A 19157-nucleotide genomic window follows, 5' to 3' on the forward strand; every position below is an offset into this window, starting at 1 on the left:
GCAGTGACCCCACCCCGGCTCCCACCCCGCACAGGAGCAGCGGGGCTGGCAGGGCTTTACCGGGGCTTTACTCGCTAATATTCGCTTGAATATTTGCCAAAAGCCGATCACAAACCGGGCATTTCTCACACCAGCATCCGCGTTATTTCATTCCGTGCCCTGTAACGACACCGGAGCCCCCGCGCCGCTCCCGCCCCGCGGCCCCGGGCGCAGCGGGACCCGGCGGGGCCCGGGGGCCACCTCGTGGCGGCTCCGGCGATGAGCTCCGAGCCGGGCAGGGAGCCCCCGACACCCTGGAACGGGGACCTGGCTCCCCTTTATCCCCTCTGCACCATAGATTGGATCATTTTGGGGAAATCTCCCTAATTCTGCATCACCGATGCTCTGCTGCTCAGGTTTGCTGTAAGGGGCACAGGAATTAAATTTTTATTTAAATGAAATATTTATGGTCACGCTGGGCCTTCTCTTGCCGTGGTTATTTCTTTAATAAATTCTTTATTTCTTAATAAATTCACACCGAAGGGCTCATTGCTTCCCAGTGGCCCCAGCAGAAGATTGTCATTGTAATTACCTTGTGAAAGGTGAAGTGATGGACAGAAACATCTGTCCCCATGACATGAATTTTAGAGCAGAAAGCTTAAGTTTATCAGCAAGCACAACTTGAAACAGAGCAAGGACAAACTCCCTGCAAGCATCAGATTTACCTCAGAAATTAGGGTAAATTAAAAGGTGCTGAAGAGGCTTGGTGACAGGAAAAGAGGGAATGGTTTTAAATTAAAAGATGGGATGTTTATATTGGATATTGGGAAGAAATTCTTCCCTGTGAGGGTGGGGAGGCCCTGGCACAGAGCAGCTGTGGCTGCCCCATCCCTGGGAGTGTCCAAGGCCAGGCTGGAGCCACCTGGGATAGGAAAAGCTGTCCCTGCCATGGCAGGGGTGGAACTGGATGAGCTTTAAAGTCATCCAGCCCAAACCCTGCCACGATTCTGTGATTAATTGAAGCGGTTTCCTGACCCCCCAGCCTGCAGGCAGAGGGAAGTGGGGCTCTGCTGCTCCAGCCCCAGGAGCCAGCCCAGCCCTGGCCTCGGGTGAGCCACCAAGGAGGACTCCATGGGAAAGCCAGGACCCGAGGCTCCCAAACTGTGCCTCCTCTGGGCTGCTGTTTATCTTTGAAATAGCTGAAGGCTCGGGTTACAAAGCAAATATGAATGAAACGAAAGGAAACGGAGCAACGAAATGGGTCAGTCATTTTCCTTTGACCAGATTCCTCAGTGGAGAAAAAAAAACTTGGCTTTTAAAAGGCTCCTTTCCTCAGACGTGCTGAGACCAGCCCGAGCAAGGGGACGCCAAAGCTGGGAAAACCCCACAGAGCAGCAGCTTTGATCTGTTCTTGCAGGGTCTGTAGGATTTAACTCCCACCCCCAAAAACCCCTTGCTGGCTGGGGTGAAGGGTGCAGGATCTGGGAGATGCTGCAAGGCCCAGATTGAATCCGTCCTCCAAGTGGGAAATGTGGTGGTGTTCACAGGGGTCCCAGGACGAGGGAAGAGATGAGAATCTTGACTCCATGTTTCAGAAGGCTGATTTATTATTTTATGATACATACTAAAAGAAAATGATATATTATAACTATACTAAAAGAATAGAAGAAAGGATTTCACCAGAAGGCTTGAAAGGAATAGAAAGGAATGATAATAAAATCTTGTGACTGCTCACAGCTTTGACAGGGGTGGCTGTCATTGGTCACCAAGTAAAAACAATTTCACGCGCTGGGTAAACAATTCTCTAAATCACATTTCAAAGCAGCAAAACATGGAGAAGCTGAAGAAGCTTCTCAGGAGAAAAGATCTTAATGAAAGGATTTTTCATAAAATATGTCCGTGACAGGGAAATCTCACAGCCAACGCTCAGCCAGGAGCGGGGGAAGGCTCTGCTGCTCTCCAGGTTTCTCAGGGAAACTCAGGACTCAGTGAGAGGCACGGGGAGCTCGACAAGAGTTTTATTTATAAAGCTGCCAGCGCCTGGTGTAGGTTTACTCACTCTCCCATCTGGTGACTGTCACTGCCACCTCCTGACAGACGCTCAGTCTCTTGCTGCTAATGACGTACTTTGATTAGCTGGATGTGCTGCTTCACCCAGCTATTGATCAGCCACTGCCTGTGCAAAACTGGGAGCAGTTTGCTTGGCTTGATTAAAAAACCCGAGAGGATTTTATAGATCTCAGAAGGTGCTGAGGTGGCAGAGGTGGAGCAGATGGCTCCTGCTGCGGGGTGGCCTTGCCTGTGTGTGGGGACACTCAGAGGCCGCAGCGTGCCCTTCCCTGTCCTGCTCTTCACTGCCCTGTCCCTTTTTAGGACCTGGATTCTTCTTTCTTGTGGTGGCAGCTGCTTGTGGAGGACACGGTGTAGATCCTGTGCACCATGATGTTCCTTCATCCCTTCCCCAGGGCGCACTCCCTGCCTTTTGTGGGACAGCTGGGCGATAGGATGGATGTCAAAAAACATGTATGTCAAAAAACACGTGTTCTTTACTTAGAAAACAGGGATTATCAGTGTGCCCTTTATATCCATAAATGAAATACCTTGATTTCCTGTGGCACTCTAGCAGCAGGAATGCTCACTGTGTTTTAGTGGATGTCAGGCAGCTCAAGGTTGCACCTGGGTGTGGATCTCTTCTCTTTTAGCCTCATCTTTGTTGGATTCTGGGATGAACACGGACATAGGAGTTAATTTGTTATCATCAGGACATGGCTGATGATATCAGGCTGACATCAAGCTTTTCTCTTTTTGGACTTGCTTCCCATCTCCTAACACTCTCTGTGCTGTGGTGTTGGTTACACCTCTTGCCTTCCTGGGCAGGAGAAGTGGCTGTAGATGGAGTGATGGTGGATGAGGTGTTGGGCAGCAGCAGTCAGCCACCCTCAGAGCAGCCCTTTGTCACCTCAGGGTGCTCTTGGGGCAGCGAGATGCCAGGCACGGGTGGAAGCTGTTACTGGTTGAATTGTGCAGTCATAGAATGGTTTGGGTCGGAGGGGACATTAAAGATCATCCCAATCCACCCGTGCCATGGGCAGGGACACCTTCACTATCCCAGCTTGCTCCAACCTGGCCTGGGACACTTCCAGGGATGGGGCATCCACAGCTTCTCTGGGCACCCTGTGCCAGGGCCACCCCAACCTCACAGGGAAGATTTTTTCCCTTAATATCCAGCCTAAACCTTCTCTCTTCCAACCTGAGCCCATTCCCCCCTGTCCTGTCGCTCCAAGCTTTTCCCCACATCCTTTCCTGTTCTCACCGGAGGGTCACCGGGAACACCGCGACCTGTTGCCATCCCACCGCCGGCTCCAGGGCACCGGGGACACCGGCGGTGGCGGGGCCGGGGGTCTCGGTACCCCTGGGGGTCCAACATGCCCCGGCTCCCCTCGGGCAGCGGCGGGGCCGGGGGTCTCCGGGGCCCCTCGGGCAGCGGCGGGGCCGGTCCGGCGGGCGCAGGCTCAGCCCCGGGGCCGCCCCGCCCCGTCCCTCCCCCGGCGGCGGCCGGGGCGCTGACATCAGAGCCGGGCCGGCGGGAGGAGGAGGAGGAGGACGAGGAGGAGGAGGAGCCGCCGCCGCACCGGAGCCATCGCTCTTGTCGGGGCCGGGGCGCACCGGCGGGGGGCGGCGGCGGCGGCGCTGCTGCTTCACCCCCCGCACCCCCGGCCCATCCCGCACGGCCCGCGGGGCTCCTCCGCCCTCCCTCCCGCTCGGTGGAGCCTTCCCGGAGCCCTCCCCGAGCCCGCCCGGAGCCCGCCCGGTGCCCGCCATGCTCTCCGGGGCGCCGCCGCCGCCCGCCGGCTTCCCCAGCCCGGCCCCGCCGCCGCAGCCGCCGCCGCCGCCGCCGCCCGCCGCTCCCCCGCACGGGCCGCCGCCGTTCCCGGGCAAGGGCGGCCTGCAGATCCGGAAGAATGCCATCACGGACGACTACAAGGTCACCACGCAAGTGCTGGGGCTCGGCATCAACGGGAAAGTTTTGGAGATCTTCAGTAAGAAGAGCGGCGAGAAGTTCGCGCTCAAGGTGCGCGGGGAGCGGGCACCGGGAGCGGCAGCGGCAGCGGGGGGGACGCGGGGACCGCGCGGGCGCTCGGCCGGGAGGGGCCGGGCGGCGGCAGCGGCGCTGTGACAGTGATGGAAGGTGGCTGCTGCCGGGGGAAGGGGGTCCCGCCGGGGCCATGGGCGGCAGCGGGGCCGGCCGGACAATGAGCTGCCGCCCGCCCCTCCGGCCGCGCTTTAATCTCGGTTTTTCCCCTTCTTTACGAGCAGCGAGACGCGGCTTTCCTGCTTTGTAGCTGGAAATGACATCTTCGTAGCCCGAAGGGGCTGGTGGGGGTAGGAATAGAGAGGAGACCGTGGCCTGGCTGGGATCCCCTCCGTGGGATGCGCATCTTGGGATGCATCCCCGAGGTGGGGGACGCTCCGCGGAACGTGGGGTTCCCTCCGTGCTGTGTGGTGTCAGCACCCCCGGCTGCTCGCTGTCCCCGTTCCGTGTCCCCTCCCGGCTCTAACACCGAGCGGCTGTCGTGCCCCGCTTCCCACCGCGGATATTTCAGCGTTACGATGTTACCCCCTTGTCCCTAACTTGCTTCTCTTTGACAGGCGTGGATAAACAGTGGCTACAAGGTGTGTTTGAGCCCGCTCTAGGTGACGGGGCCCCTCTCCTTGTTTTAAAACGAGGTTTTTGAGCAAAGGGGAGAGCGTGTTTCCCTCTTTGGGATGGCTCCTGGCACGCCGGGTGAGGCGGGAGCAAGGCTGGCTGCTCGGTGGGAGCGCCGTGTTCTCCAGCATCCGTGCAATTTGCGCCCACACATGAGCTGTTCCAATCCTTGGCGTTACCCCGAGAACTGGGAGGGCTAAAAACACCCCACCTAAACCCATAACCCTCACCTAAATCTCTAACTCCCACCTGAACCCATAACCTCACTTCTTTTGTGTTTAGAGTTGTCCCTTTGTTGGTGTCTGGGGTTCCTAACATGAGTGAGGGAACAAATGTGGGGCTTTGGGGGTACAAGTTGTGCTGCAGAGGTGGTGGGGTGCTCAAGGTATGGTCTGAATGTCTGTGGTTAAGGAATTAGGGTCAGTGAGGTGATAGAAGTTTGGATTTTCCTTCAGAAATGCCAAAGACGCCGCTTGTGAGGTGCCCTACGTTGTACTCCGGGGTGACATTGTGTTGTCATCTCATTGGGTTGAAAATTAGCGAAATCCTCTTCTGTTTTGACAGACGGGCTCCTCCTCGCCTCTGAAGTTGAGTCACATATTTAAAGCACAGATCCCAGCACTTCCCTCTCGCAGCCCTGAAAGAGGAAGGATGGAGGAGGAGGAGGCCGGAGCTTCCTCTGCCCGCCCTGCCTGGGGCACGGGACTGGTGCTGTCACCCTGCCCGTGCCACAGCGAGGGGTCAGGGTTGGTGGCACGGTGCCACACGGGTCCCCTGGCTTGTTGAAAACCTCCTGGAGTGCAGGGCTGGGGTGTAGGAGGGTGACACAGCGTGGCTCATGCGGGGCGAGGAATATTCGACACTCAGTCTCTTGTAGGAAGAGGGATTGTCTTGCCTGTCCCCTGTCCTGGCCTCTCCTGGCGTCCCTGACGGGGAGGGACGAGTTCAGCTGAGTGGTTGGACGTGTCCCTGGCTTCTCAAAGAGCAGCACAGCTGCTACTGTAAGTGATTCCCTCCAGCACCTCCCAAACTGCTGCGCTGGGAGTTTGGGCTCTGGGACGGACCCAGGGGTGCCCGTCCTGCCCTCATGATGGGAGATACCCTGGCTTGCTCCATTGGGATGTTTGGGCTGAGCTGCAGAGCCCAAGCTTGGTGTGGGTGACTGCCCCAGACATGATGTGTGCTGACTCCGTTCCCTCCTCGGTACGCAGCCGGGCTGACGTCTCTGCTCGAGACCTGTGGGGAGGTATTTGGGTCCAAATTACTCATGGGCTGCAGCAGAGTGGAAAGATGACCTAAAGCAGGATCCACAGAAGTGATTGCATCGAGTTGTCATGTTTCAGATGATGCTTAAAAGAATCCTGATGGCCCATGGCCAGGAGCCACAGCTGAAATCTGTCTGCTGCCTGCTTTGGTTGTGCAGTGAACCTTTCCATTTGGAGTGTCATTCTTTAGGTTTGCTGTTCCAAAATCTTGTATAACAATGCAATCCTTCACTGGAGGATGAGACACAGTTGTGTCCCTCCCTGATGTGAATGGGGTTTTCTGGTCATGTTGTGCTTCCTCTTGGGTCACAAGCCACTGTTGTGTTGTTAAAGCTCTTCCTCCCAAATCAAGAGGTGGTTTTGGTAAAGGTTTTGCTGAGAGTCAATTTGCTGAAGAGAACTTTTCAGTGCTCCAAGAGAGTTTGAGCTTGGGGAAAGTATTCTAGCAGCAGTGAAAACATAAGGGCCAATTTTCTTCTCCTTCCAGAGCAATAGTCCATGGCAGAGACACATCATTAAATAAAACGCTGCTCTGTGAGAGTTAATAAATGGTAGTTCTGCTTGCTGTGTAGCACCTGGGTGAAAACAAGAGATTCCTCTACTTTTCCTATAGATTCTTGTTCATCTTTCTGTTTCCCACCCCCAATTTTATTGTGTTTTTTTGGTACCTGAAGCCTGGCATCCCTGAATTACCTGGTGTGAAGCAGCCAGGGATGGTCCCAGTCGCCCGTGCCCTGACCCTGTTTGAAGCAGGATGATCTGCTGCAGGCTGGGAACAGAAAGCCTGGGGAGAGGTGATGAATGGAGCTGAAATGCCTGGTTCCTTACCCCTTTCTTCCTTGTGCCTTGGTGTGATTTATTAGTAGGCAAAATTAGGCTTGTAATTTCTGTGGAGGCTGCTGTATGTAGGTCACTGCTGGCCTGGCTTGGCAGGGTTGGCTGTGGTCAGGCTGCAGTGGTGGGGCTGGGAGCAAGGGCTCTTTGCCTGCTGCAAATTCCACTTTTAAGACTAATCTTTGGGCTGGCTGCCTTAATTCCAGGAGGAAATGGCAGCTGAGCCAGGCTGGAGAATGGGGACTGGTGTTCCAGGTGATGAGTTTTTGGAGTTTTTCTCTGCTGTGTTCATTGCATGATGGAGCCCTTTGTGGAGCAGGTTTCCTTTAAAATAAATGAACAAACCTCGCTGCTGACTTCACCTTCCAAGCAGGAGATCCTCCCCTGGACTGGTGAGCTTTGGAAGGGCTGGAGGAGCTCAGGGCTGTGGAGGCTGCTGGTGGATGTTTTTCTGCAGCATCCTTGGTGCTTCGGGGCGTGTTTGCGAAACTCTGCCTCGCTCTTGGCCTCATCTGATAACCCATGAGTGATGGTTCCCCTGATGGAGAAGGAGGAAGGAGGATGGTGCTTGTGGTTTGCTGTTCTGGGAAGGTGCCTGGTGTGGAATTAGGGCAGGCAGCTCGGAGCTGATGGCTGAGTGAGTGCATGAGTGAGTTGGTGTAGCCAGAGCACCCCATGGCCCTCCAAAAATCCATCTGGGAAAACAGCCCTGAAGTGAGGGAGTAGATGGAGATCCTGGGCTTGTGCTCATGGGGAACAGCTTGCTGTGTCTGCTGTTCTTCTGTCCCTCTCTCCGTGATGTTTTTTAATTAGCTCTGCCATGTATTTTATGTAATCAGAAATGTCTTCACTGTGGCTTTCTGTGTGAGATGTGGTTGAAAAGCTGTGGAAACTGCAGTGACATCACTGGGACTTTTCCAAAGCTGTGGTTTATTATCTCATTGACCAAAGGAGTCTACTGACTTGGGGTTTGAATTTGTTTAAACCATTTAGGATTTGCCATAATCTCTGTTAAACACTTCACATGTTCTGAGCAGTCAGACTGTGATGGGCTGATAAGGCCCAGGAGCAGGGGTTTTCTCTTTGGTACGTGCTCAGGAAGTGGTGGGGCTCTTCCTCTCATTAATGATCTAATGCCATCAGCCATGGGTCTTGCAAAAGACGTTTCCCATGTTTTCAGGGGCGGGGAACTGAGGTGCAGTGATTTACACCAGGCTGAGGAGCTGAGCTGGATGAGAGCACAGCCCCTGGATGTGTGATTTAATAGCCAAATACCACCAGGTAAAACCATGGTTTTGCCATTCACACTGAGCCCTGCTGGCCTTTGGCAAGATTAGTGCTGTCTGTGCCATCACTTCCACACACAGAGCAGGAAAACCTCAGTTACAGGGCAGTGCTGGTTCGTGGGGCTGTGGAGGTGATGGCTGTGCCTTGAGCAGTGAGTGATGCAGAGCAGAGGCTGGGCTTGGCCATGCTCTGAAAGAACCAAAACCATGTGTAAATAATGCCAGAAATGAAATAATGCCAGAAATGAAATAATACCTGAAATAATACCTGAAATAATACCAGAAATAATACCTGAAATAATACCTGAAATAATAAATGAAGTTTGCAGCCTGAGAGCCAGATCTCCTGGCACGTTTGGTGGGCACAGGTGATGAAAACTCCTGGAAGGCTCCTGCTGAGGAAGCCTGAAGGATGGAGTTGGTGCCTTGTCTCCTCACAGACAGCTCTGGGGTGTGCTGTGCTGTCTGATGAGATGGAGGAGCTCTTGCTGGGCTGCAGGGTGGTGCAGGTACGTGGGAGGCACCTGGAGGAGTGAATGGAAGTGGCCATAGGAGCAGCATCGCTGCAGCTTTATGATCAGCCATCTCCTCAGGCTCCCTGCTGGCCTCCTGTGCCCCACACCAGGCTGCTTGGCTCTTTTCAAACCCATCCTTTCCCTGTGGTTTTGCTGTCTGCTGAGGAGCTGAGAGGGAAGAGCCCTGTTCCTTCAGAGAGCCTTTGCTGCTGCTCCAGCCCCTGACCTGCAGACAGCCCTGGCTGCAGCACCCAGGCTCCCCTCCAAGCACAACTGGCCCCGCTCGTCTGGCCTCAAGTTGCAGCATTCAGGCAGCATGACCTCACCTCCTGGTTTCCAAGAATAACGTGCTGCCTCCCCTGCTGCCTCCCCTGCTGCCTCCCCTGGGCTCTGCTGGGGCTGCCTGCGGGGCCAGGGTGGCTGCCACAGCCTGGCATGGGCCAGCTCCAGGGCTCTGCCTTGTGCCAGGTGTCCCAGGTATCCCTGAGCCAACCCCATGGCTCTGGTTTGTCCCAGGTATCCCCGTGCCCACCCCATGGTTCTGGTTTGTCCCAGGTGTCCCAGGTATCCCTGAGCCCACCCCATGGCTCTGCCTTGTGCCAGGTTCCCCAGGTATCCCCATGCCCACCCCATGGCTCTGCCTTGTGCCAGGTGCCCCAGGTATCCCTGAGCCCACCCCATGGCTCTGCCTTGTGCCAGGTGTCCCAGGTATCCCCATGCCCACCCCATGGCTCTGGTTTGTGCCAGGTATCCCCGTGCCCACCCCATGGCTCTGGTTTGTCCCAGGTATCCCCGTGCCCACCCCAGGGCTCTGCCTTGTGCCAGGTGTCCCAGGTATCCCCGTGCCCACCCCATGGCTCTGGTTTGTGCCAGGTGCCCCAGGTATCCCCATGCCCACCCCATGGCTCTGGTTTGTGCCAGGTGCCCCAGGTATTCCTGTGCCCACCCCATGGCTCTGGTTTGTGCCAGGTGTCCCAGGTAGCCCTGTGCCCACCCCATGGTTCTGGTTTGTCCCAGGTATCCCTGTGCCCACCCCATGGCTCTGGTTTGTGCCAGGTATCCCCGTGCCCACCCCATGGCTCTGGTTTGTGCCAGGTGTCCCAGGTATCCCTATGCCCACCCCATGGCTCTGGTTTGTGCCAGGTATCCCCGTGCCCACCCCAGGCTGCCCAGCTCCTCTGTGGCTGCAGAGGTGAGGCAGCAGCTGGGGAAGGCTCTTCAGGACCTGGCTGACCTTGCAGGCCGGTTTTGGAAGAGGCAGAGTTTGAAGCAGGACCAGGGCCATCCCTCCACCAGCTCCAGAGGCTGGCATGGGAATGCAGCTTGGCCTGACCACTCCCCAAAAACCAGTTTGGAGCCTGGGCAGTCACTGAGTCAGCATCGTGGTCATCTCTGGGGCTGGCAGTGTGGAGTTTAACAGAACCCTCAGGTCTGTGTCCTGTGACCGTGTTCACAGGGGTCCCAGGATGAGGGAAGAGATGAGGATCTGACTCCATGTTTCAGAAGGCTTGAGTTATTATTTTATGATATATATTACATTAAACTATACTCAAAGCATAGAAGAAAGGATTTCATCAGAAGGCTGGCTAAGAATAGAATAGTAAAGAATGAATAACAAAAGCTTCTGTCTAGGACAGAGAGTCCGAGCCAGCTTGGCTGTGATTGGCCATTAATTAGAAACAACCCCATGAGCCCAATCCCAGATGCACCTGTTGCATTCCACAGCAGCAGATAACCATTGGTTACATTTTGTTCCTGAGGCTTCTCAGCTTCTCAGGAGGAAAAAATCCTAAGGAAAGGATTTTCCATAGAAGGTGTCTGTGACAGTGTCCCACTGAAGGTGGGTCCCATCCTCACTGCTGCAAGGTGCAAAGAACCAGCCAGGTCTGCTGGGAGGTGTCCCTGCCCACCGTGGGGGGGTGGAAGGAGATGACCCTCAAGGTCCCTTCCAACCAAACCATTCTATGACTCTCTGAAAATATGATGTATAAAATATCTTTTCCTTTCAGCTCTGGCTGGCACAGGGCTGTGAGTGTGCCCAGAGCCTTGGGGTTCATTTTGGGGAGAGCTCTCAGCTCTGTGCCCATTCCCCAAAGGAAATGGATGGGAAGCAGAATGCAGGGGTTGGAGCAAGAGCAGGTCTGAATGCAGAGAGCCTTAACAGCCTTTTAAGCTGTTCTGCCTTTGTACCCCGTGGCTGAGTCATTTCAAAGATTTCAGCCTTTTAAGATCCTACCAATTTGAGGTGGGGATTACAGTGGCTGGCAGGTTTAATGGCTGCATTAACTCACTGCTCCTTTGTGGCCTGGGGAGGGGACTGAGGCACCCAGCCCTGAGTGCTGCTGGACCTCAGATGAGCTGAAATGAAAAGTTTTGCTGGAGGTGCTGTGAGGCACAAAAATGTCACGTGGAGAGCATCACTGGGAGGGGGACAGGATCTACTCTGAGAGCTCCCCTGTGGCTCCATCTTCACTCTGGTGCTGCTGAGGAGGATGCACAGAATTCACAGAATCACTGGGCTGGAAGAGACTTTCAAGAGTCCAACCCAGCCCCAACACCTCAGCTAAACCCTGGCACCCAGTGCCACATCCAGGCTTTGTTAAACTCACCCAGGGATGGTGAGTTCCCCTTTCCTTTCCCTTTCCCTTTTCCCTTTCCCTTTTCCCTTTCCCTTTTCCTTTTCCCTTTTCCTTTTCCCTTTTCCTTTTCCCTTTTCCTTTTCCCTTTTCCTTTTCCCTTTTCCTTTTCCCTTTTCCTTTTCCCTTTTCCTTTCCCTTTTCCTTTCCCTTTTCCTTTCCCTTTTCCTTTCCCTTTTCCTTTCCCTTTTCCTTTCCCTTTTCCTTTCCCTTTTCCTTTCCCTTTTCCTTTCCCTTTTCCTTTCCCTTTTCCTTTCCCTTTTCCTTTCCCTTTTCCTTTCCCTTTTCCTTTCCCTTTTCCTTTCCCTTTTCCTTTCCCTTTTCCTTTCCCTTTTCCTTTCCCTTTTCCTTTCCCTTTTCCTTTCCCTTTTCCTTTCCCTTTTCCTTTCCCTTTTCCTTTCCCTTTTCCTTTCCCTTTTCCTTTCCCTTTTCCTTTCCCTTTTCCTTTCCCTTTTCCTTTCCCTTTTCCTTTCCCTTTTCCTTTCCCTTTTCCTTTCCCTTTTCCTTTCCCTTTTCCTTTCCCTTTTCCTTTCCCTTTTCCTTTTCCTTTCTTTCTCCTTTCTTTCTCCTTTTCTTTTCCACCCCTAGGGATGGGGACTCCACCACCTCCCTGGGCAGCCATTCCAGAACTTTCTCACCCTTTCTGTGAAAAACTTTTCCCTGCTCTCCAGCCTGTGCTCTCCCTTGTGCAGCTCGAGGCTGTGTGCTCTGGTTGTGTCAGTGCCTGCAGACAGAGCCCAGCCCCAGCTGAGCACAGGCACCTTTCAGGAGCTGCAGAGTGATGGGGGCAGCCCTGAGTCTCCTTTGCTCCAGGCTGAGCACCCCCAGCTCCCTCAGGGGTCCCTCACTCACAGGGTTTGTGTTCCCAGCCCCTCCTGATGGGGAGCAGCAGCCTGGAGTTTGCTACTCCTGTGGTGCATTCCAATTACTGTTAATTATTGTAGGGACAGGACAGGATGGTGGCATCTCCTTGTGGATAAGGACCTTCCCTCAGTGCAGTGCCCCAGTGCCCTGTGCCATGGGGAGGGCAGGTGAGCTCTGTGCCCAGGGTTTGCTGGCACAGCCTTTGCTGTCATGTGTAATGAGATTATTCAGGCCCTTGGCGTCAGGGCCGCACGTGGCTCCTGCCCTGCGAGCTGCAGCCTAAACCAGAGATAAAGTCCAAAATCCAAACCCAGATCTGAATGTTCCTGGGGCTCCCAGCCAGGCTGGGGCTTTGCTGCTCTGCTCTTGGTGTCCTTATCCGGTTTGGCCTGCACTGGGGATCAGGGGAGCCATGGATTAATTTCCTTTGTCACCATAATTAAGTTTGCTGCTTTGTGCCCTTGGCTGCAGGTGGGTGCCTGCTTTGAGCTCAGCCTTTCTGAGCTCAGCTCTGTTGGCCCCAGGAGATGGGGGTCAGGCAGGTTTGGGGTCGTTGTGTGCCTCACACTAAACCTGGGTCACAGCAGGCTGGGAATCCCAGAGTAGATCCTGTGTCCCCTTCCCAGTGATGCTTTGGGATTTCTGTGGTTGAGATGACCCCAAGGTATTAGAAAATATTTTTTTCCCAGCCCTGTGGCCAAAGAAGAAGTCAAGATTTGTCAGTTCTGCTTTTCAAGGTTGTTTATTTTTTCTTATCTATTAAATTCTTTGTCTGACCTGCTGAGATCTGTCTGGCAGGTTGGGTTGTGGCACAGTGACTGCCCTTGGGATGGTGTTGGCTTTTTATACTACAAACTATTGTACTTTATTTACAATAATTTTCCAACACCTATCACCTATGTTAGACAGTTTGTCTCTACTCTAAACCAATCCAAAAGTGCCACCATCCCAGCAGAAGATGGAGGACAAGAAGAAGGAGAAGAAGGACAGGACATGCCCAGATTCCTCCATCTTGCCTCTTGAACCCCCATTCTAAAAACCCCAAAATTCTACTTTTCCACCCAGTGATAAACTCACTATCATTCTACTGAAACTCTTGTGGCTTGTAACTCTTCACACAAAGCTGGTAATTGTTTCCATGGGTTAAAATCCAAGGCACAGGTGTTTGTGACTCTGTGCCAAGGTCTCTGAGCCCCTTGCCAGGGTCTGGAATCACCCAGGGCAGTCAGAGGAATTTCCTGGGCTCTGACAGAGTCCTGGCTATCTCCACCAGGCTGGGGCAAAAGCAGATGCAATCAGGTCCAAACAAACCCAAAAGTATGTGTGTTATGCTCAGCTTAGTCTGACAGGAGCAGTAAATAAAATCAGGAGCAGGGGAGGTGTGTGGTAGCAGGGATGGTTTTGAATTCCAGCAGCAATGAGCCTGCTGGCACTCCCAGCTCAGTGTTAGGAACAGCTCAAACTCTTCTATTCTATTCTATTCTATTCCTATTCCTATTCCTATTCTATTCTATTCTATTCCTATTCCTATTTCTATTCCTATTCTATTCTATTCTATTCTATTCCTATTCCTATTCTATTCTATTCTATTCTATTCCTATTCTATTCTATTCCTATTCCTATTCTATTCTATTCTATTCTATTCCTATTCTATTCTATTCCTATTCTATTCTATTCCTATTCTATTCTATTCCTATTCCTATTTCTATTCCTATTTCTATTCCTATTTCTATTCCTATTTCTATTCCTATTCTATTCCTATTCTATTCTATTTCTATTCTATTTCTATTCTATTTCTATTCTATTTCTATTCTATTCTATTCTATTCTATTCTATTCTATTCTATTCTATTCTATTCTATTCTATTCTATTCTATTCTATTCTATTCATGGTGACTCCACCACCTTCCTGGGCAGCCATTCCAGAACTTTCTCACCCTTTCTGTAAAAATCTTTTCCCTGCTCTCCAGCCTGCATTTCCCTTGGTGCAGCTCGAGGCTGTGTGCTCTGGTTGTGTCAGTGCCTGCAGACAGAGCCCAGCCCCAGCTGAGCACAGGCACCTTTCAGGAGCTGCAGAGTGATGGGGGCAGCCCTGAGCCTCCTTTGCTCCAGGCTGAGCACCCCCAGCTCCCTCAGGGCTTCCTCACAGGGTTTGTGTTCCCAGCCCCTCGTGATGGGGAGCAGCAGCCTGGAGTTTGTTACTCCTGTGGTGGATTCCAATAATTCTATTCTATTCTATTCTATTCTATTCTATTCTATTCTATTCTATTCTATTCTATTCTATTCTATTCAGTGAACAGACCACTATGAGCTGTCACCACAGCTCTGGGACTCAATGTGGCTCCCAGAGCTGGGCTGAAGGAGCCACTGTCACCTGTGGCAGCCTCCTCTTGTCCCCTGGGGCTCTGGTGTGTCTCCCTCTTCCTCTTGGGCCATTTCCCAGCCTCTCTGTGCTGGGCAGATTTGCTGGAGCAGCCCCGGGCAGGCAGCTCTTGCACAAGAGGCTCTGGGAAGGGAGGGCTTGCCAGGAAGTTTAAACTCAGGTTATCTCCTGGAAGGCATCAGAGCTGTGAGTTTGGCATTTTGGGCTGGTCACCTCCCGTGCCTCGGGCAGGGCAGTGCTGGCACGGGCACAGGGCTGTTCTGGGCAGCCTGGAGGTGTTGCAGCCCTTGCTGGGCATCTGCCCAAGCTCCTGGAGACAACACCTGCCCCTTGCTGGCCCACGAGCTTGGAGCAGGCTTGGGAAGCCTTTTGTTTTTGTCCTCAGTGTTTCCCCTGAGATCTCCTCTCCATCCCCTCCCACCCTGCTTGTTCCACCTCAGAGCTCAGGCTCCCGGTCTCTTGGCACAGACACATCTTTTATGGAAAATCCTTTCCTTAGGATTCTTCCTCCTGAGAAGCTGAGAGGCCTCAGGAACAAAATGTAACCAATGGTTATCTGCTGCTGTGGAATGCAACAGGTGCATCTGGGATTGGGCTCATGGGGTTGTTTCTAATTAATGGCCAATCACAGCCCAGCTGGCTCGGACTCTCTGTCCTAGACAGAAGCTTTTGTTATTCATTCTTTCTTTTTCTATTCTTAGCCAGCCTTCTGATGAAATCCTTTCTTCTATGCTTTGAGTATAGTTTTAATATAATATATATAATAAAATAACAAATCAAGCCTTCTGAAACATGGAGTCAGATCCTCATCTCTTCCCTCATCCTGGGACCCCTGTGAGCACGGTCACAATCCCTTGTGGTAAGGAGGAGTTGCTGTAAAGAACAGCTCTGCCAGGACATGAGATGTTCCCTGGGTGCTGGGATTCAGCTCCAGGTCCCTGGGAGTTTTTGGAAGTGTCCTGGTGGTTCCAACTGCTTGATGCTGGAGGAGACAGCCAGTGATGCTGGGCTGATGAGAGCTGGGTGAGGAAGATGATGAGGAGGTTCTGAATGGGTTAAAATGGGTTGGGTGCTGCTGAGCAGCAGCTTGGGCTGGGTGGGAGCCAGAGCTGCTTTTTCCTGGGAGTTTTTGGAAATCCCATTCCCCAGCTGCTTGGTGCTGGAGGAGACAGCCAGCCCTGCAATGCTGGGCTGGTGAAAGCTGGGTGAGGAAGATGATGAGGAGGTTCTGAATGGGTTAAAATGCATTGGGTGCTGCTGAGCAGCAGCTCGGGCTGGGTGGGAGCCAGAGCTGCTTTTTCCTGGGAGCTGGAGAGCAGCTCTGAGGTTCTGCCCCTGCCACAGTCAGGGGGGCTCTGGGAGATGATGTTTGAGTGTCTCAGTGCAGAGCTCTGGGGTGATATTCCCACTTGTGGAGGAGCTGCAGGTCAGGCATGGCCCTGTGGCTGCAGCTAATGACAGCAAGGAGAGGTTTAGGAAGCCCAGGGCATCCTTTGAGCTCAGTTTTGCCAGGCTCTGGCAGCAAGGGCAGCGTGTTCTTAGCAGGTCAGGCACCTCTGGCTTTAACCAAAACATTCCTTTCATGTTTCCTTCTCCTCAAAGACTGCCCTGAAACAAGCACACAAATCTCACTGCAGCAGGGCTGGCCTGGGCCATGGTGCTTGGAGGGTTTTAGTGACTGAACTGCTGAACACCACTGGACAGCTGGATCTTGTACCCACATTGAGTGCAGCCCTGGAAAAGGAATTCACAGAATCACAGGACTGGAAGAGACCTTCAGGATCATCTGAGTCCAATCCAGCCCTAACAGCTCAACTGAGCCCTGGCACCCAGTGCCACATCCAGGCTTTGTTAAACACCCCCAGGGATGGGGACTCCAGAACTTTATCACCCTTTCTGTGAAAAACTTTTCCCTGCTGTCCAGCCTGTATTTCCCTTGGTGCAGCTTGGGGCTGTGTGCTCTGGTTGTGTCAGTGCCTGCAGACAGAGCCCAGCCCCAGCTGAGCACAGGCACCTTTCAGGAGCTGCAGAGTGATGGGGGCAGCCCTGAGTCTCCTTTGCTCCAGGCTGAGCACCCCCAGCTCCCTCAGGGCTTCCTCACTCACAGGGTTTGTGTTCCCAGCCCCTCGTGATGGGGAGCAGCAGCCTGGAGTTTGTTACTCCTGTGGTGGATTCCACTCTCAAGCACAGCCCCTCAGATTAAAAAAATAAGCTTATCTGCCCTGCTGTAATGCTTGTTGGTGTAACTTGATAAGGGATTGTCTCCCAGGTTCTGCTGTCTGAGCTGCACCCGGAGCTGTGAGGGGAAATAATGTTTGGTGCCAGTGAGGGCTGGGGAATCCAACACCAGAGCTGGGCCTGGCAAAATCCTGCTGAGGGATGTTGGTAAAAACTTGAATGTGCACCAAGATTCACAGGATTCACACAATCACTGGGTTGGAAGAGACCTTAGAGATCACCGAGTCCAACCCAGCCCCAACCCCTCAACTGAGCCCTGGCCCCCAGTGCCACATCCAGGCTTTGTTAAACACACCAGGGATGGGGACTCCAGAACTTTCTCACCCTTTCTGTAAAAATCTTTTCCCTGCTATCCAGCCTGTATTTCCCTTGGTGCAGCTCGAGGCTGTGTGCTCTGGTTGTGTCAGTGCCTGCAGACAGAGCCCAGCCCCAGCTGAGCACAGGCACCTTGCCCTGTGTGAGAGGTGTGGGTGCCCTTCACAGGGGCTCCTCAAGGCTTCATTTCCCTCTGAGCTGAGGCTCTGCTGCCTCAGAGTGCTGCTGCAGGCTCTGTGGGGCTGTGCCAGCCCAGTGCCAGCCCAGTGCCAGCCCCTGCTCCCCCAGTGCCCCAGGGGCTGCCCAGCCTGGGGTGGGTGGCAGAGCCACACAAAGGCTGCCCTGTCTGCTCTTGGGCTTCCCCCAGCCCTGAGCTCTTCTGGGGAAGAAGTGGGATTGGAAAAGCTTAAATTCACACAAAGCAGGGCCCAGGAGCCCCGGGCTGACCCCGAGGGAGCAGCTGCCCCCTGCTCACCCCATAGCCGAGGTCCAGGGTAACGCTGCCCTGGCATTGAGGCTGGCTGAGGGGAGAGGTTTCCTTTAAAAAGCTGGGTATGGGAATGCCCAAGGAGACCAGGCTGTTTGCCAAGGGAGCAGCAGTAGCTGCAGGAGGAGATTTTTCTGTTGGTTTGTTTAAATATCCGTGCCTTTATCCTTTTATCCCATCTCCCTTTTAATCTAGCAGGCAAAACGAGTCCAAACCACTTTGCTGCCTGTGGGATTTGGGAGCAAATCAAGGAGCCTGCTGGTAAACACTGTCAAGCAGTGGGGGGCTGAGCATCCGTGGGAGGATCAGTGACTCTGTCCTGTGAGTTCTCCACACGTGCTTTTGCTGTGTATTGAAAAAATAAGAGTACAAAACTGGCTCAGGTTTGATGGGGCTCTGAGCTGCCTGGTTTGGTGGAAGGTGTTTCTGTCCATGGCAGGAGCTGGAATGAGATGATCTTTAGGGTTCCTTTTAACAGTAACCATGATTCAGTGACTCCTTTTAGGGTTCCTTTTGACCCAAACCATGATGCAGTGACTCCTTTTAGGGTTCCTTTAACCCAAACCTTGGTTCAGTGACTTTTTTTAGGATTCCTTTTAACCCAAACCCAAACCATGATTCAGTGACTTTTTTTAGTATTCCTTTTAACCCAAACCATGATTCATGGACTTCTTTTAGGGTTCCTTTTAACCCAAATCCAAACCATGGTTCAGTGACTCCTTTTAGGGTTCCTTTAACCCAAACCTTGATTCAGTGACTTCTTTTAGGGTTCCTTTAACCCAAACCATGGTTCAGTGACTCCTTTTAGGGTTCCTTTAACCCAAACCATGATTCAGTGACTCCTTTTAGGGTTCCTTTAACCCAAACCATGGTTCAGTGACTCCTTTTAGGGTTCCTTTTAACCCAAACTACTCCTTGATTCAGTGACTCCTTTTAGGGTTCCTTTTAACCCAAACCATGGTTCAGTAACTCCTTTTAGGGCTCCTTTTAACCCAAACCCAAACCATGATTCAGTGACTCCTTTTAGGGTTCCTTTAACCCAAACCATGATTCAGTGACTCCTTTTAGGGTTCCTTTTGACCCAAACCATGATGCAGTGACTCCTTTTAGGGTTCCTTTAACCCAAACCATGATTCATGGACTTCTTTTAGGGTTCCTTTTAACCCAAATCCAAACCATGGTTCAGTGACTCCTTTTAGGGTTCCTTTAACCCAAACCATGGTTCAGTGACTCCTTTTAGGGTTCCTTTAACCCAAACCATGATTCAGTGACTCCTTTTAGGGTTCCTTTTAACCCAAACTACTCCTTGATTCAGTGACTCCTTTTAGGGCTCCTTTTAACCCAAACCATGGTTCAGTGACTCCTTTTAGGGCTCCTTTTAACCCAAACCCAAACCATGATTCAGTGATTTCTTTTAGGGTTCCTTTAACCCAAACCATGGTTCAGTGACTCCTTTTAGGGCTCCTTTTAACCCAAACCCAAACCATGATTCAGTGACTTCTTTTAGGGTTCCTTTAACCCAAACCATGGTTCAGTGACTCCTTTTCGGGCTCCTTTTAACCCAAACCCCTCCATGGTTCAGTGACTCCTTGCTCTGCCTCGAGCCCACCCTTGGTAGCACCAACAGGGGGGAAATTCCCCCTCTGGT

General features: G+C 52.7%; 1 protein-coding gene and 1 long non-coding RNA gene across 2 annotated transcripts in view; one reads left to right on the forward strand and one right to left on the reverse strand.

Moving 5' to 3' along the window:
• Positions 1–1568: 1568 nt before the first annotated feature.
• On the reverse strand, positions 1569–3515 carry LOC129130476 (uncharacterized). The gene is made up of 3 exons (XR_008535538.2): positions 3293–3515; positions 2580–2699; positions 1569–2472 (listed from the first exon to the last, which is right to left on the reverse strand). It is a non-coding gene; the product is annotated as an uncharacterized LOC129130476 (long non-coding RNA).
• A 62-nt stretch (positions 3516–3577) lies between these two features.
• The window catches only part of MAPKAPK2 (MAPK activated protein kinase 2), a 42656-nt gene continuing 27076 nt past the window's right edge, over positions 3578–19157 (forward strand). Inside the window, exon 1 of the mRNA XM_054648679.2 lies at positions 3578–4051. Within this exon, the coding sequence (XP_054504654.1) occupies positions 3800–4051 (252 nt within the window). The 5' untranslated portion in view covers positions 3578–3799. The remainder of the gene's footprint in view (positions 4052–19157) is intronic.

This window comes from Agelaius phoeniceus, chromosome 25 (genome assembly GCF_051311805.1).
Source record: "Agelaius phoeniceus isolate bAgePho1 chromosome 25, bAgePho1.hap1, whole genome shotgun sequence".
Classification (NCBI taxonomy): Eukaryota; Metazoa; Chordata; class Aves; order Passeriformes; family Icteridae; genus Agelaius; species Agelaius phoeniceus.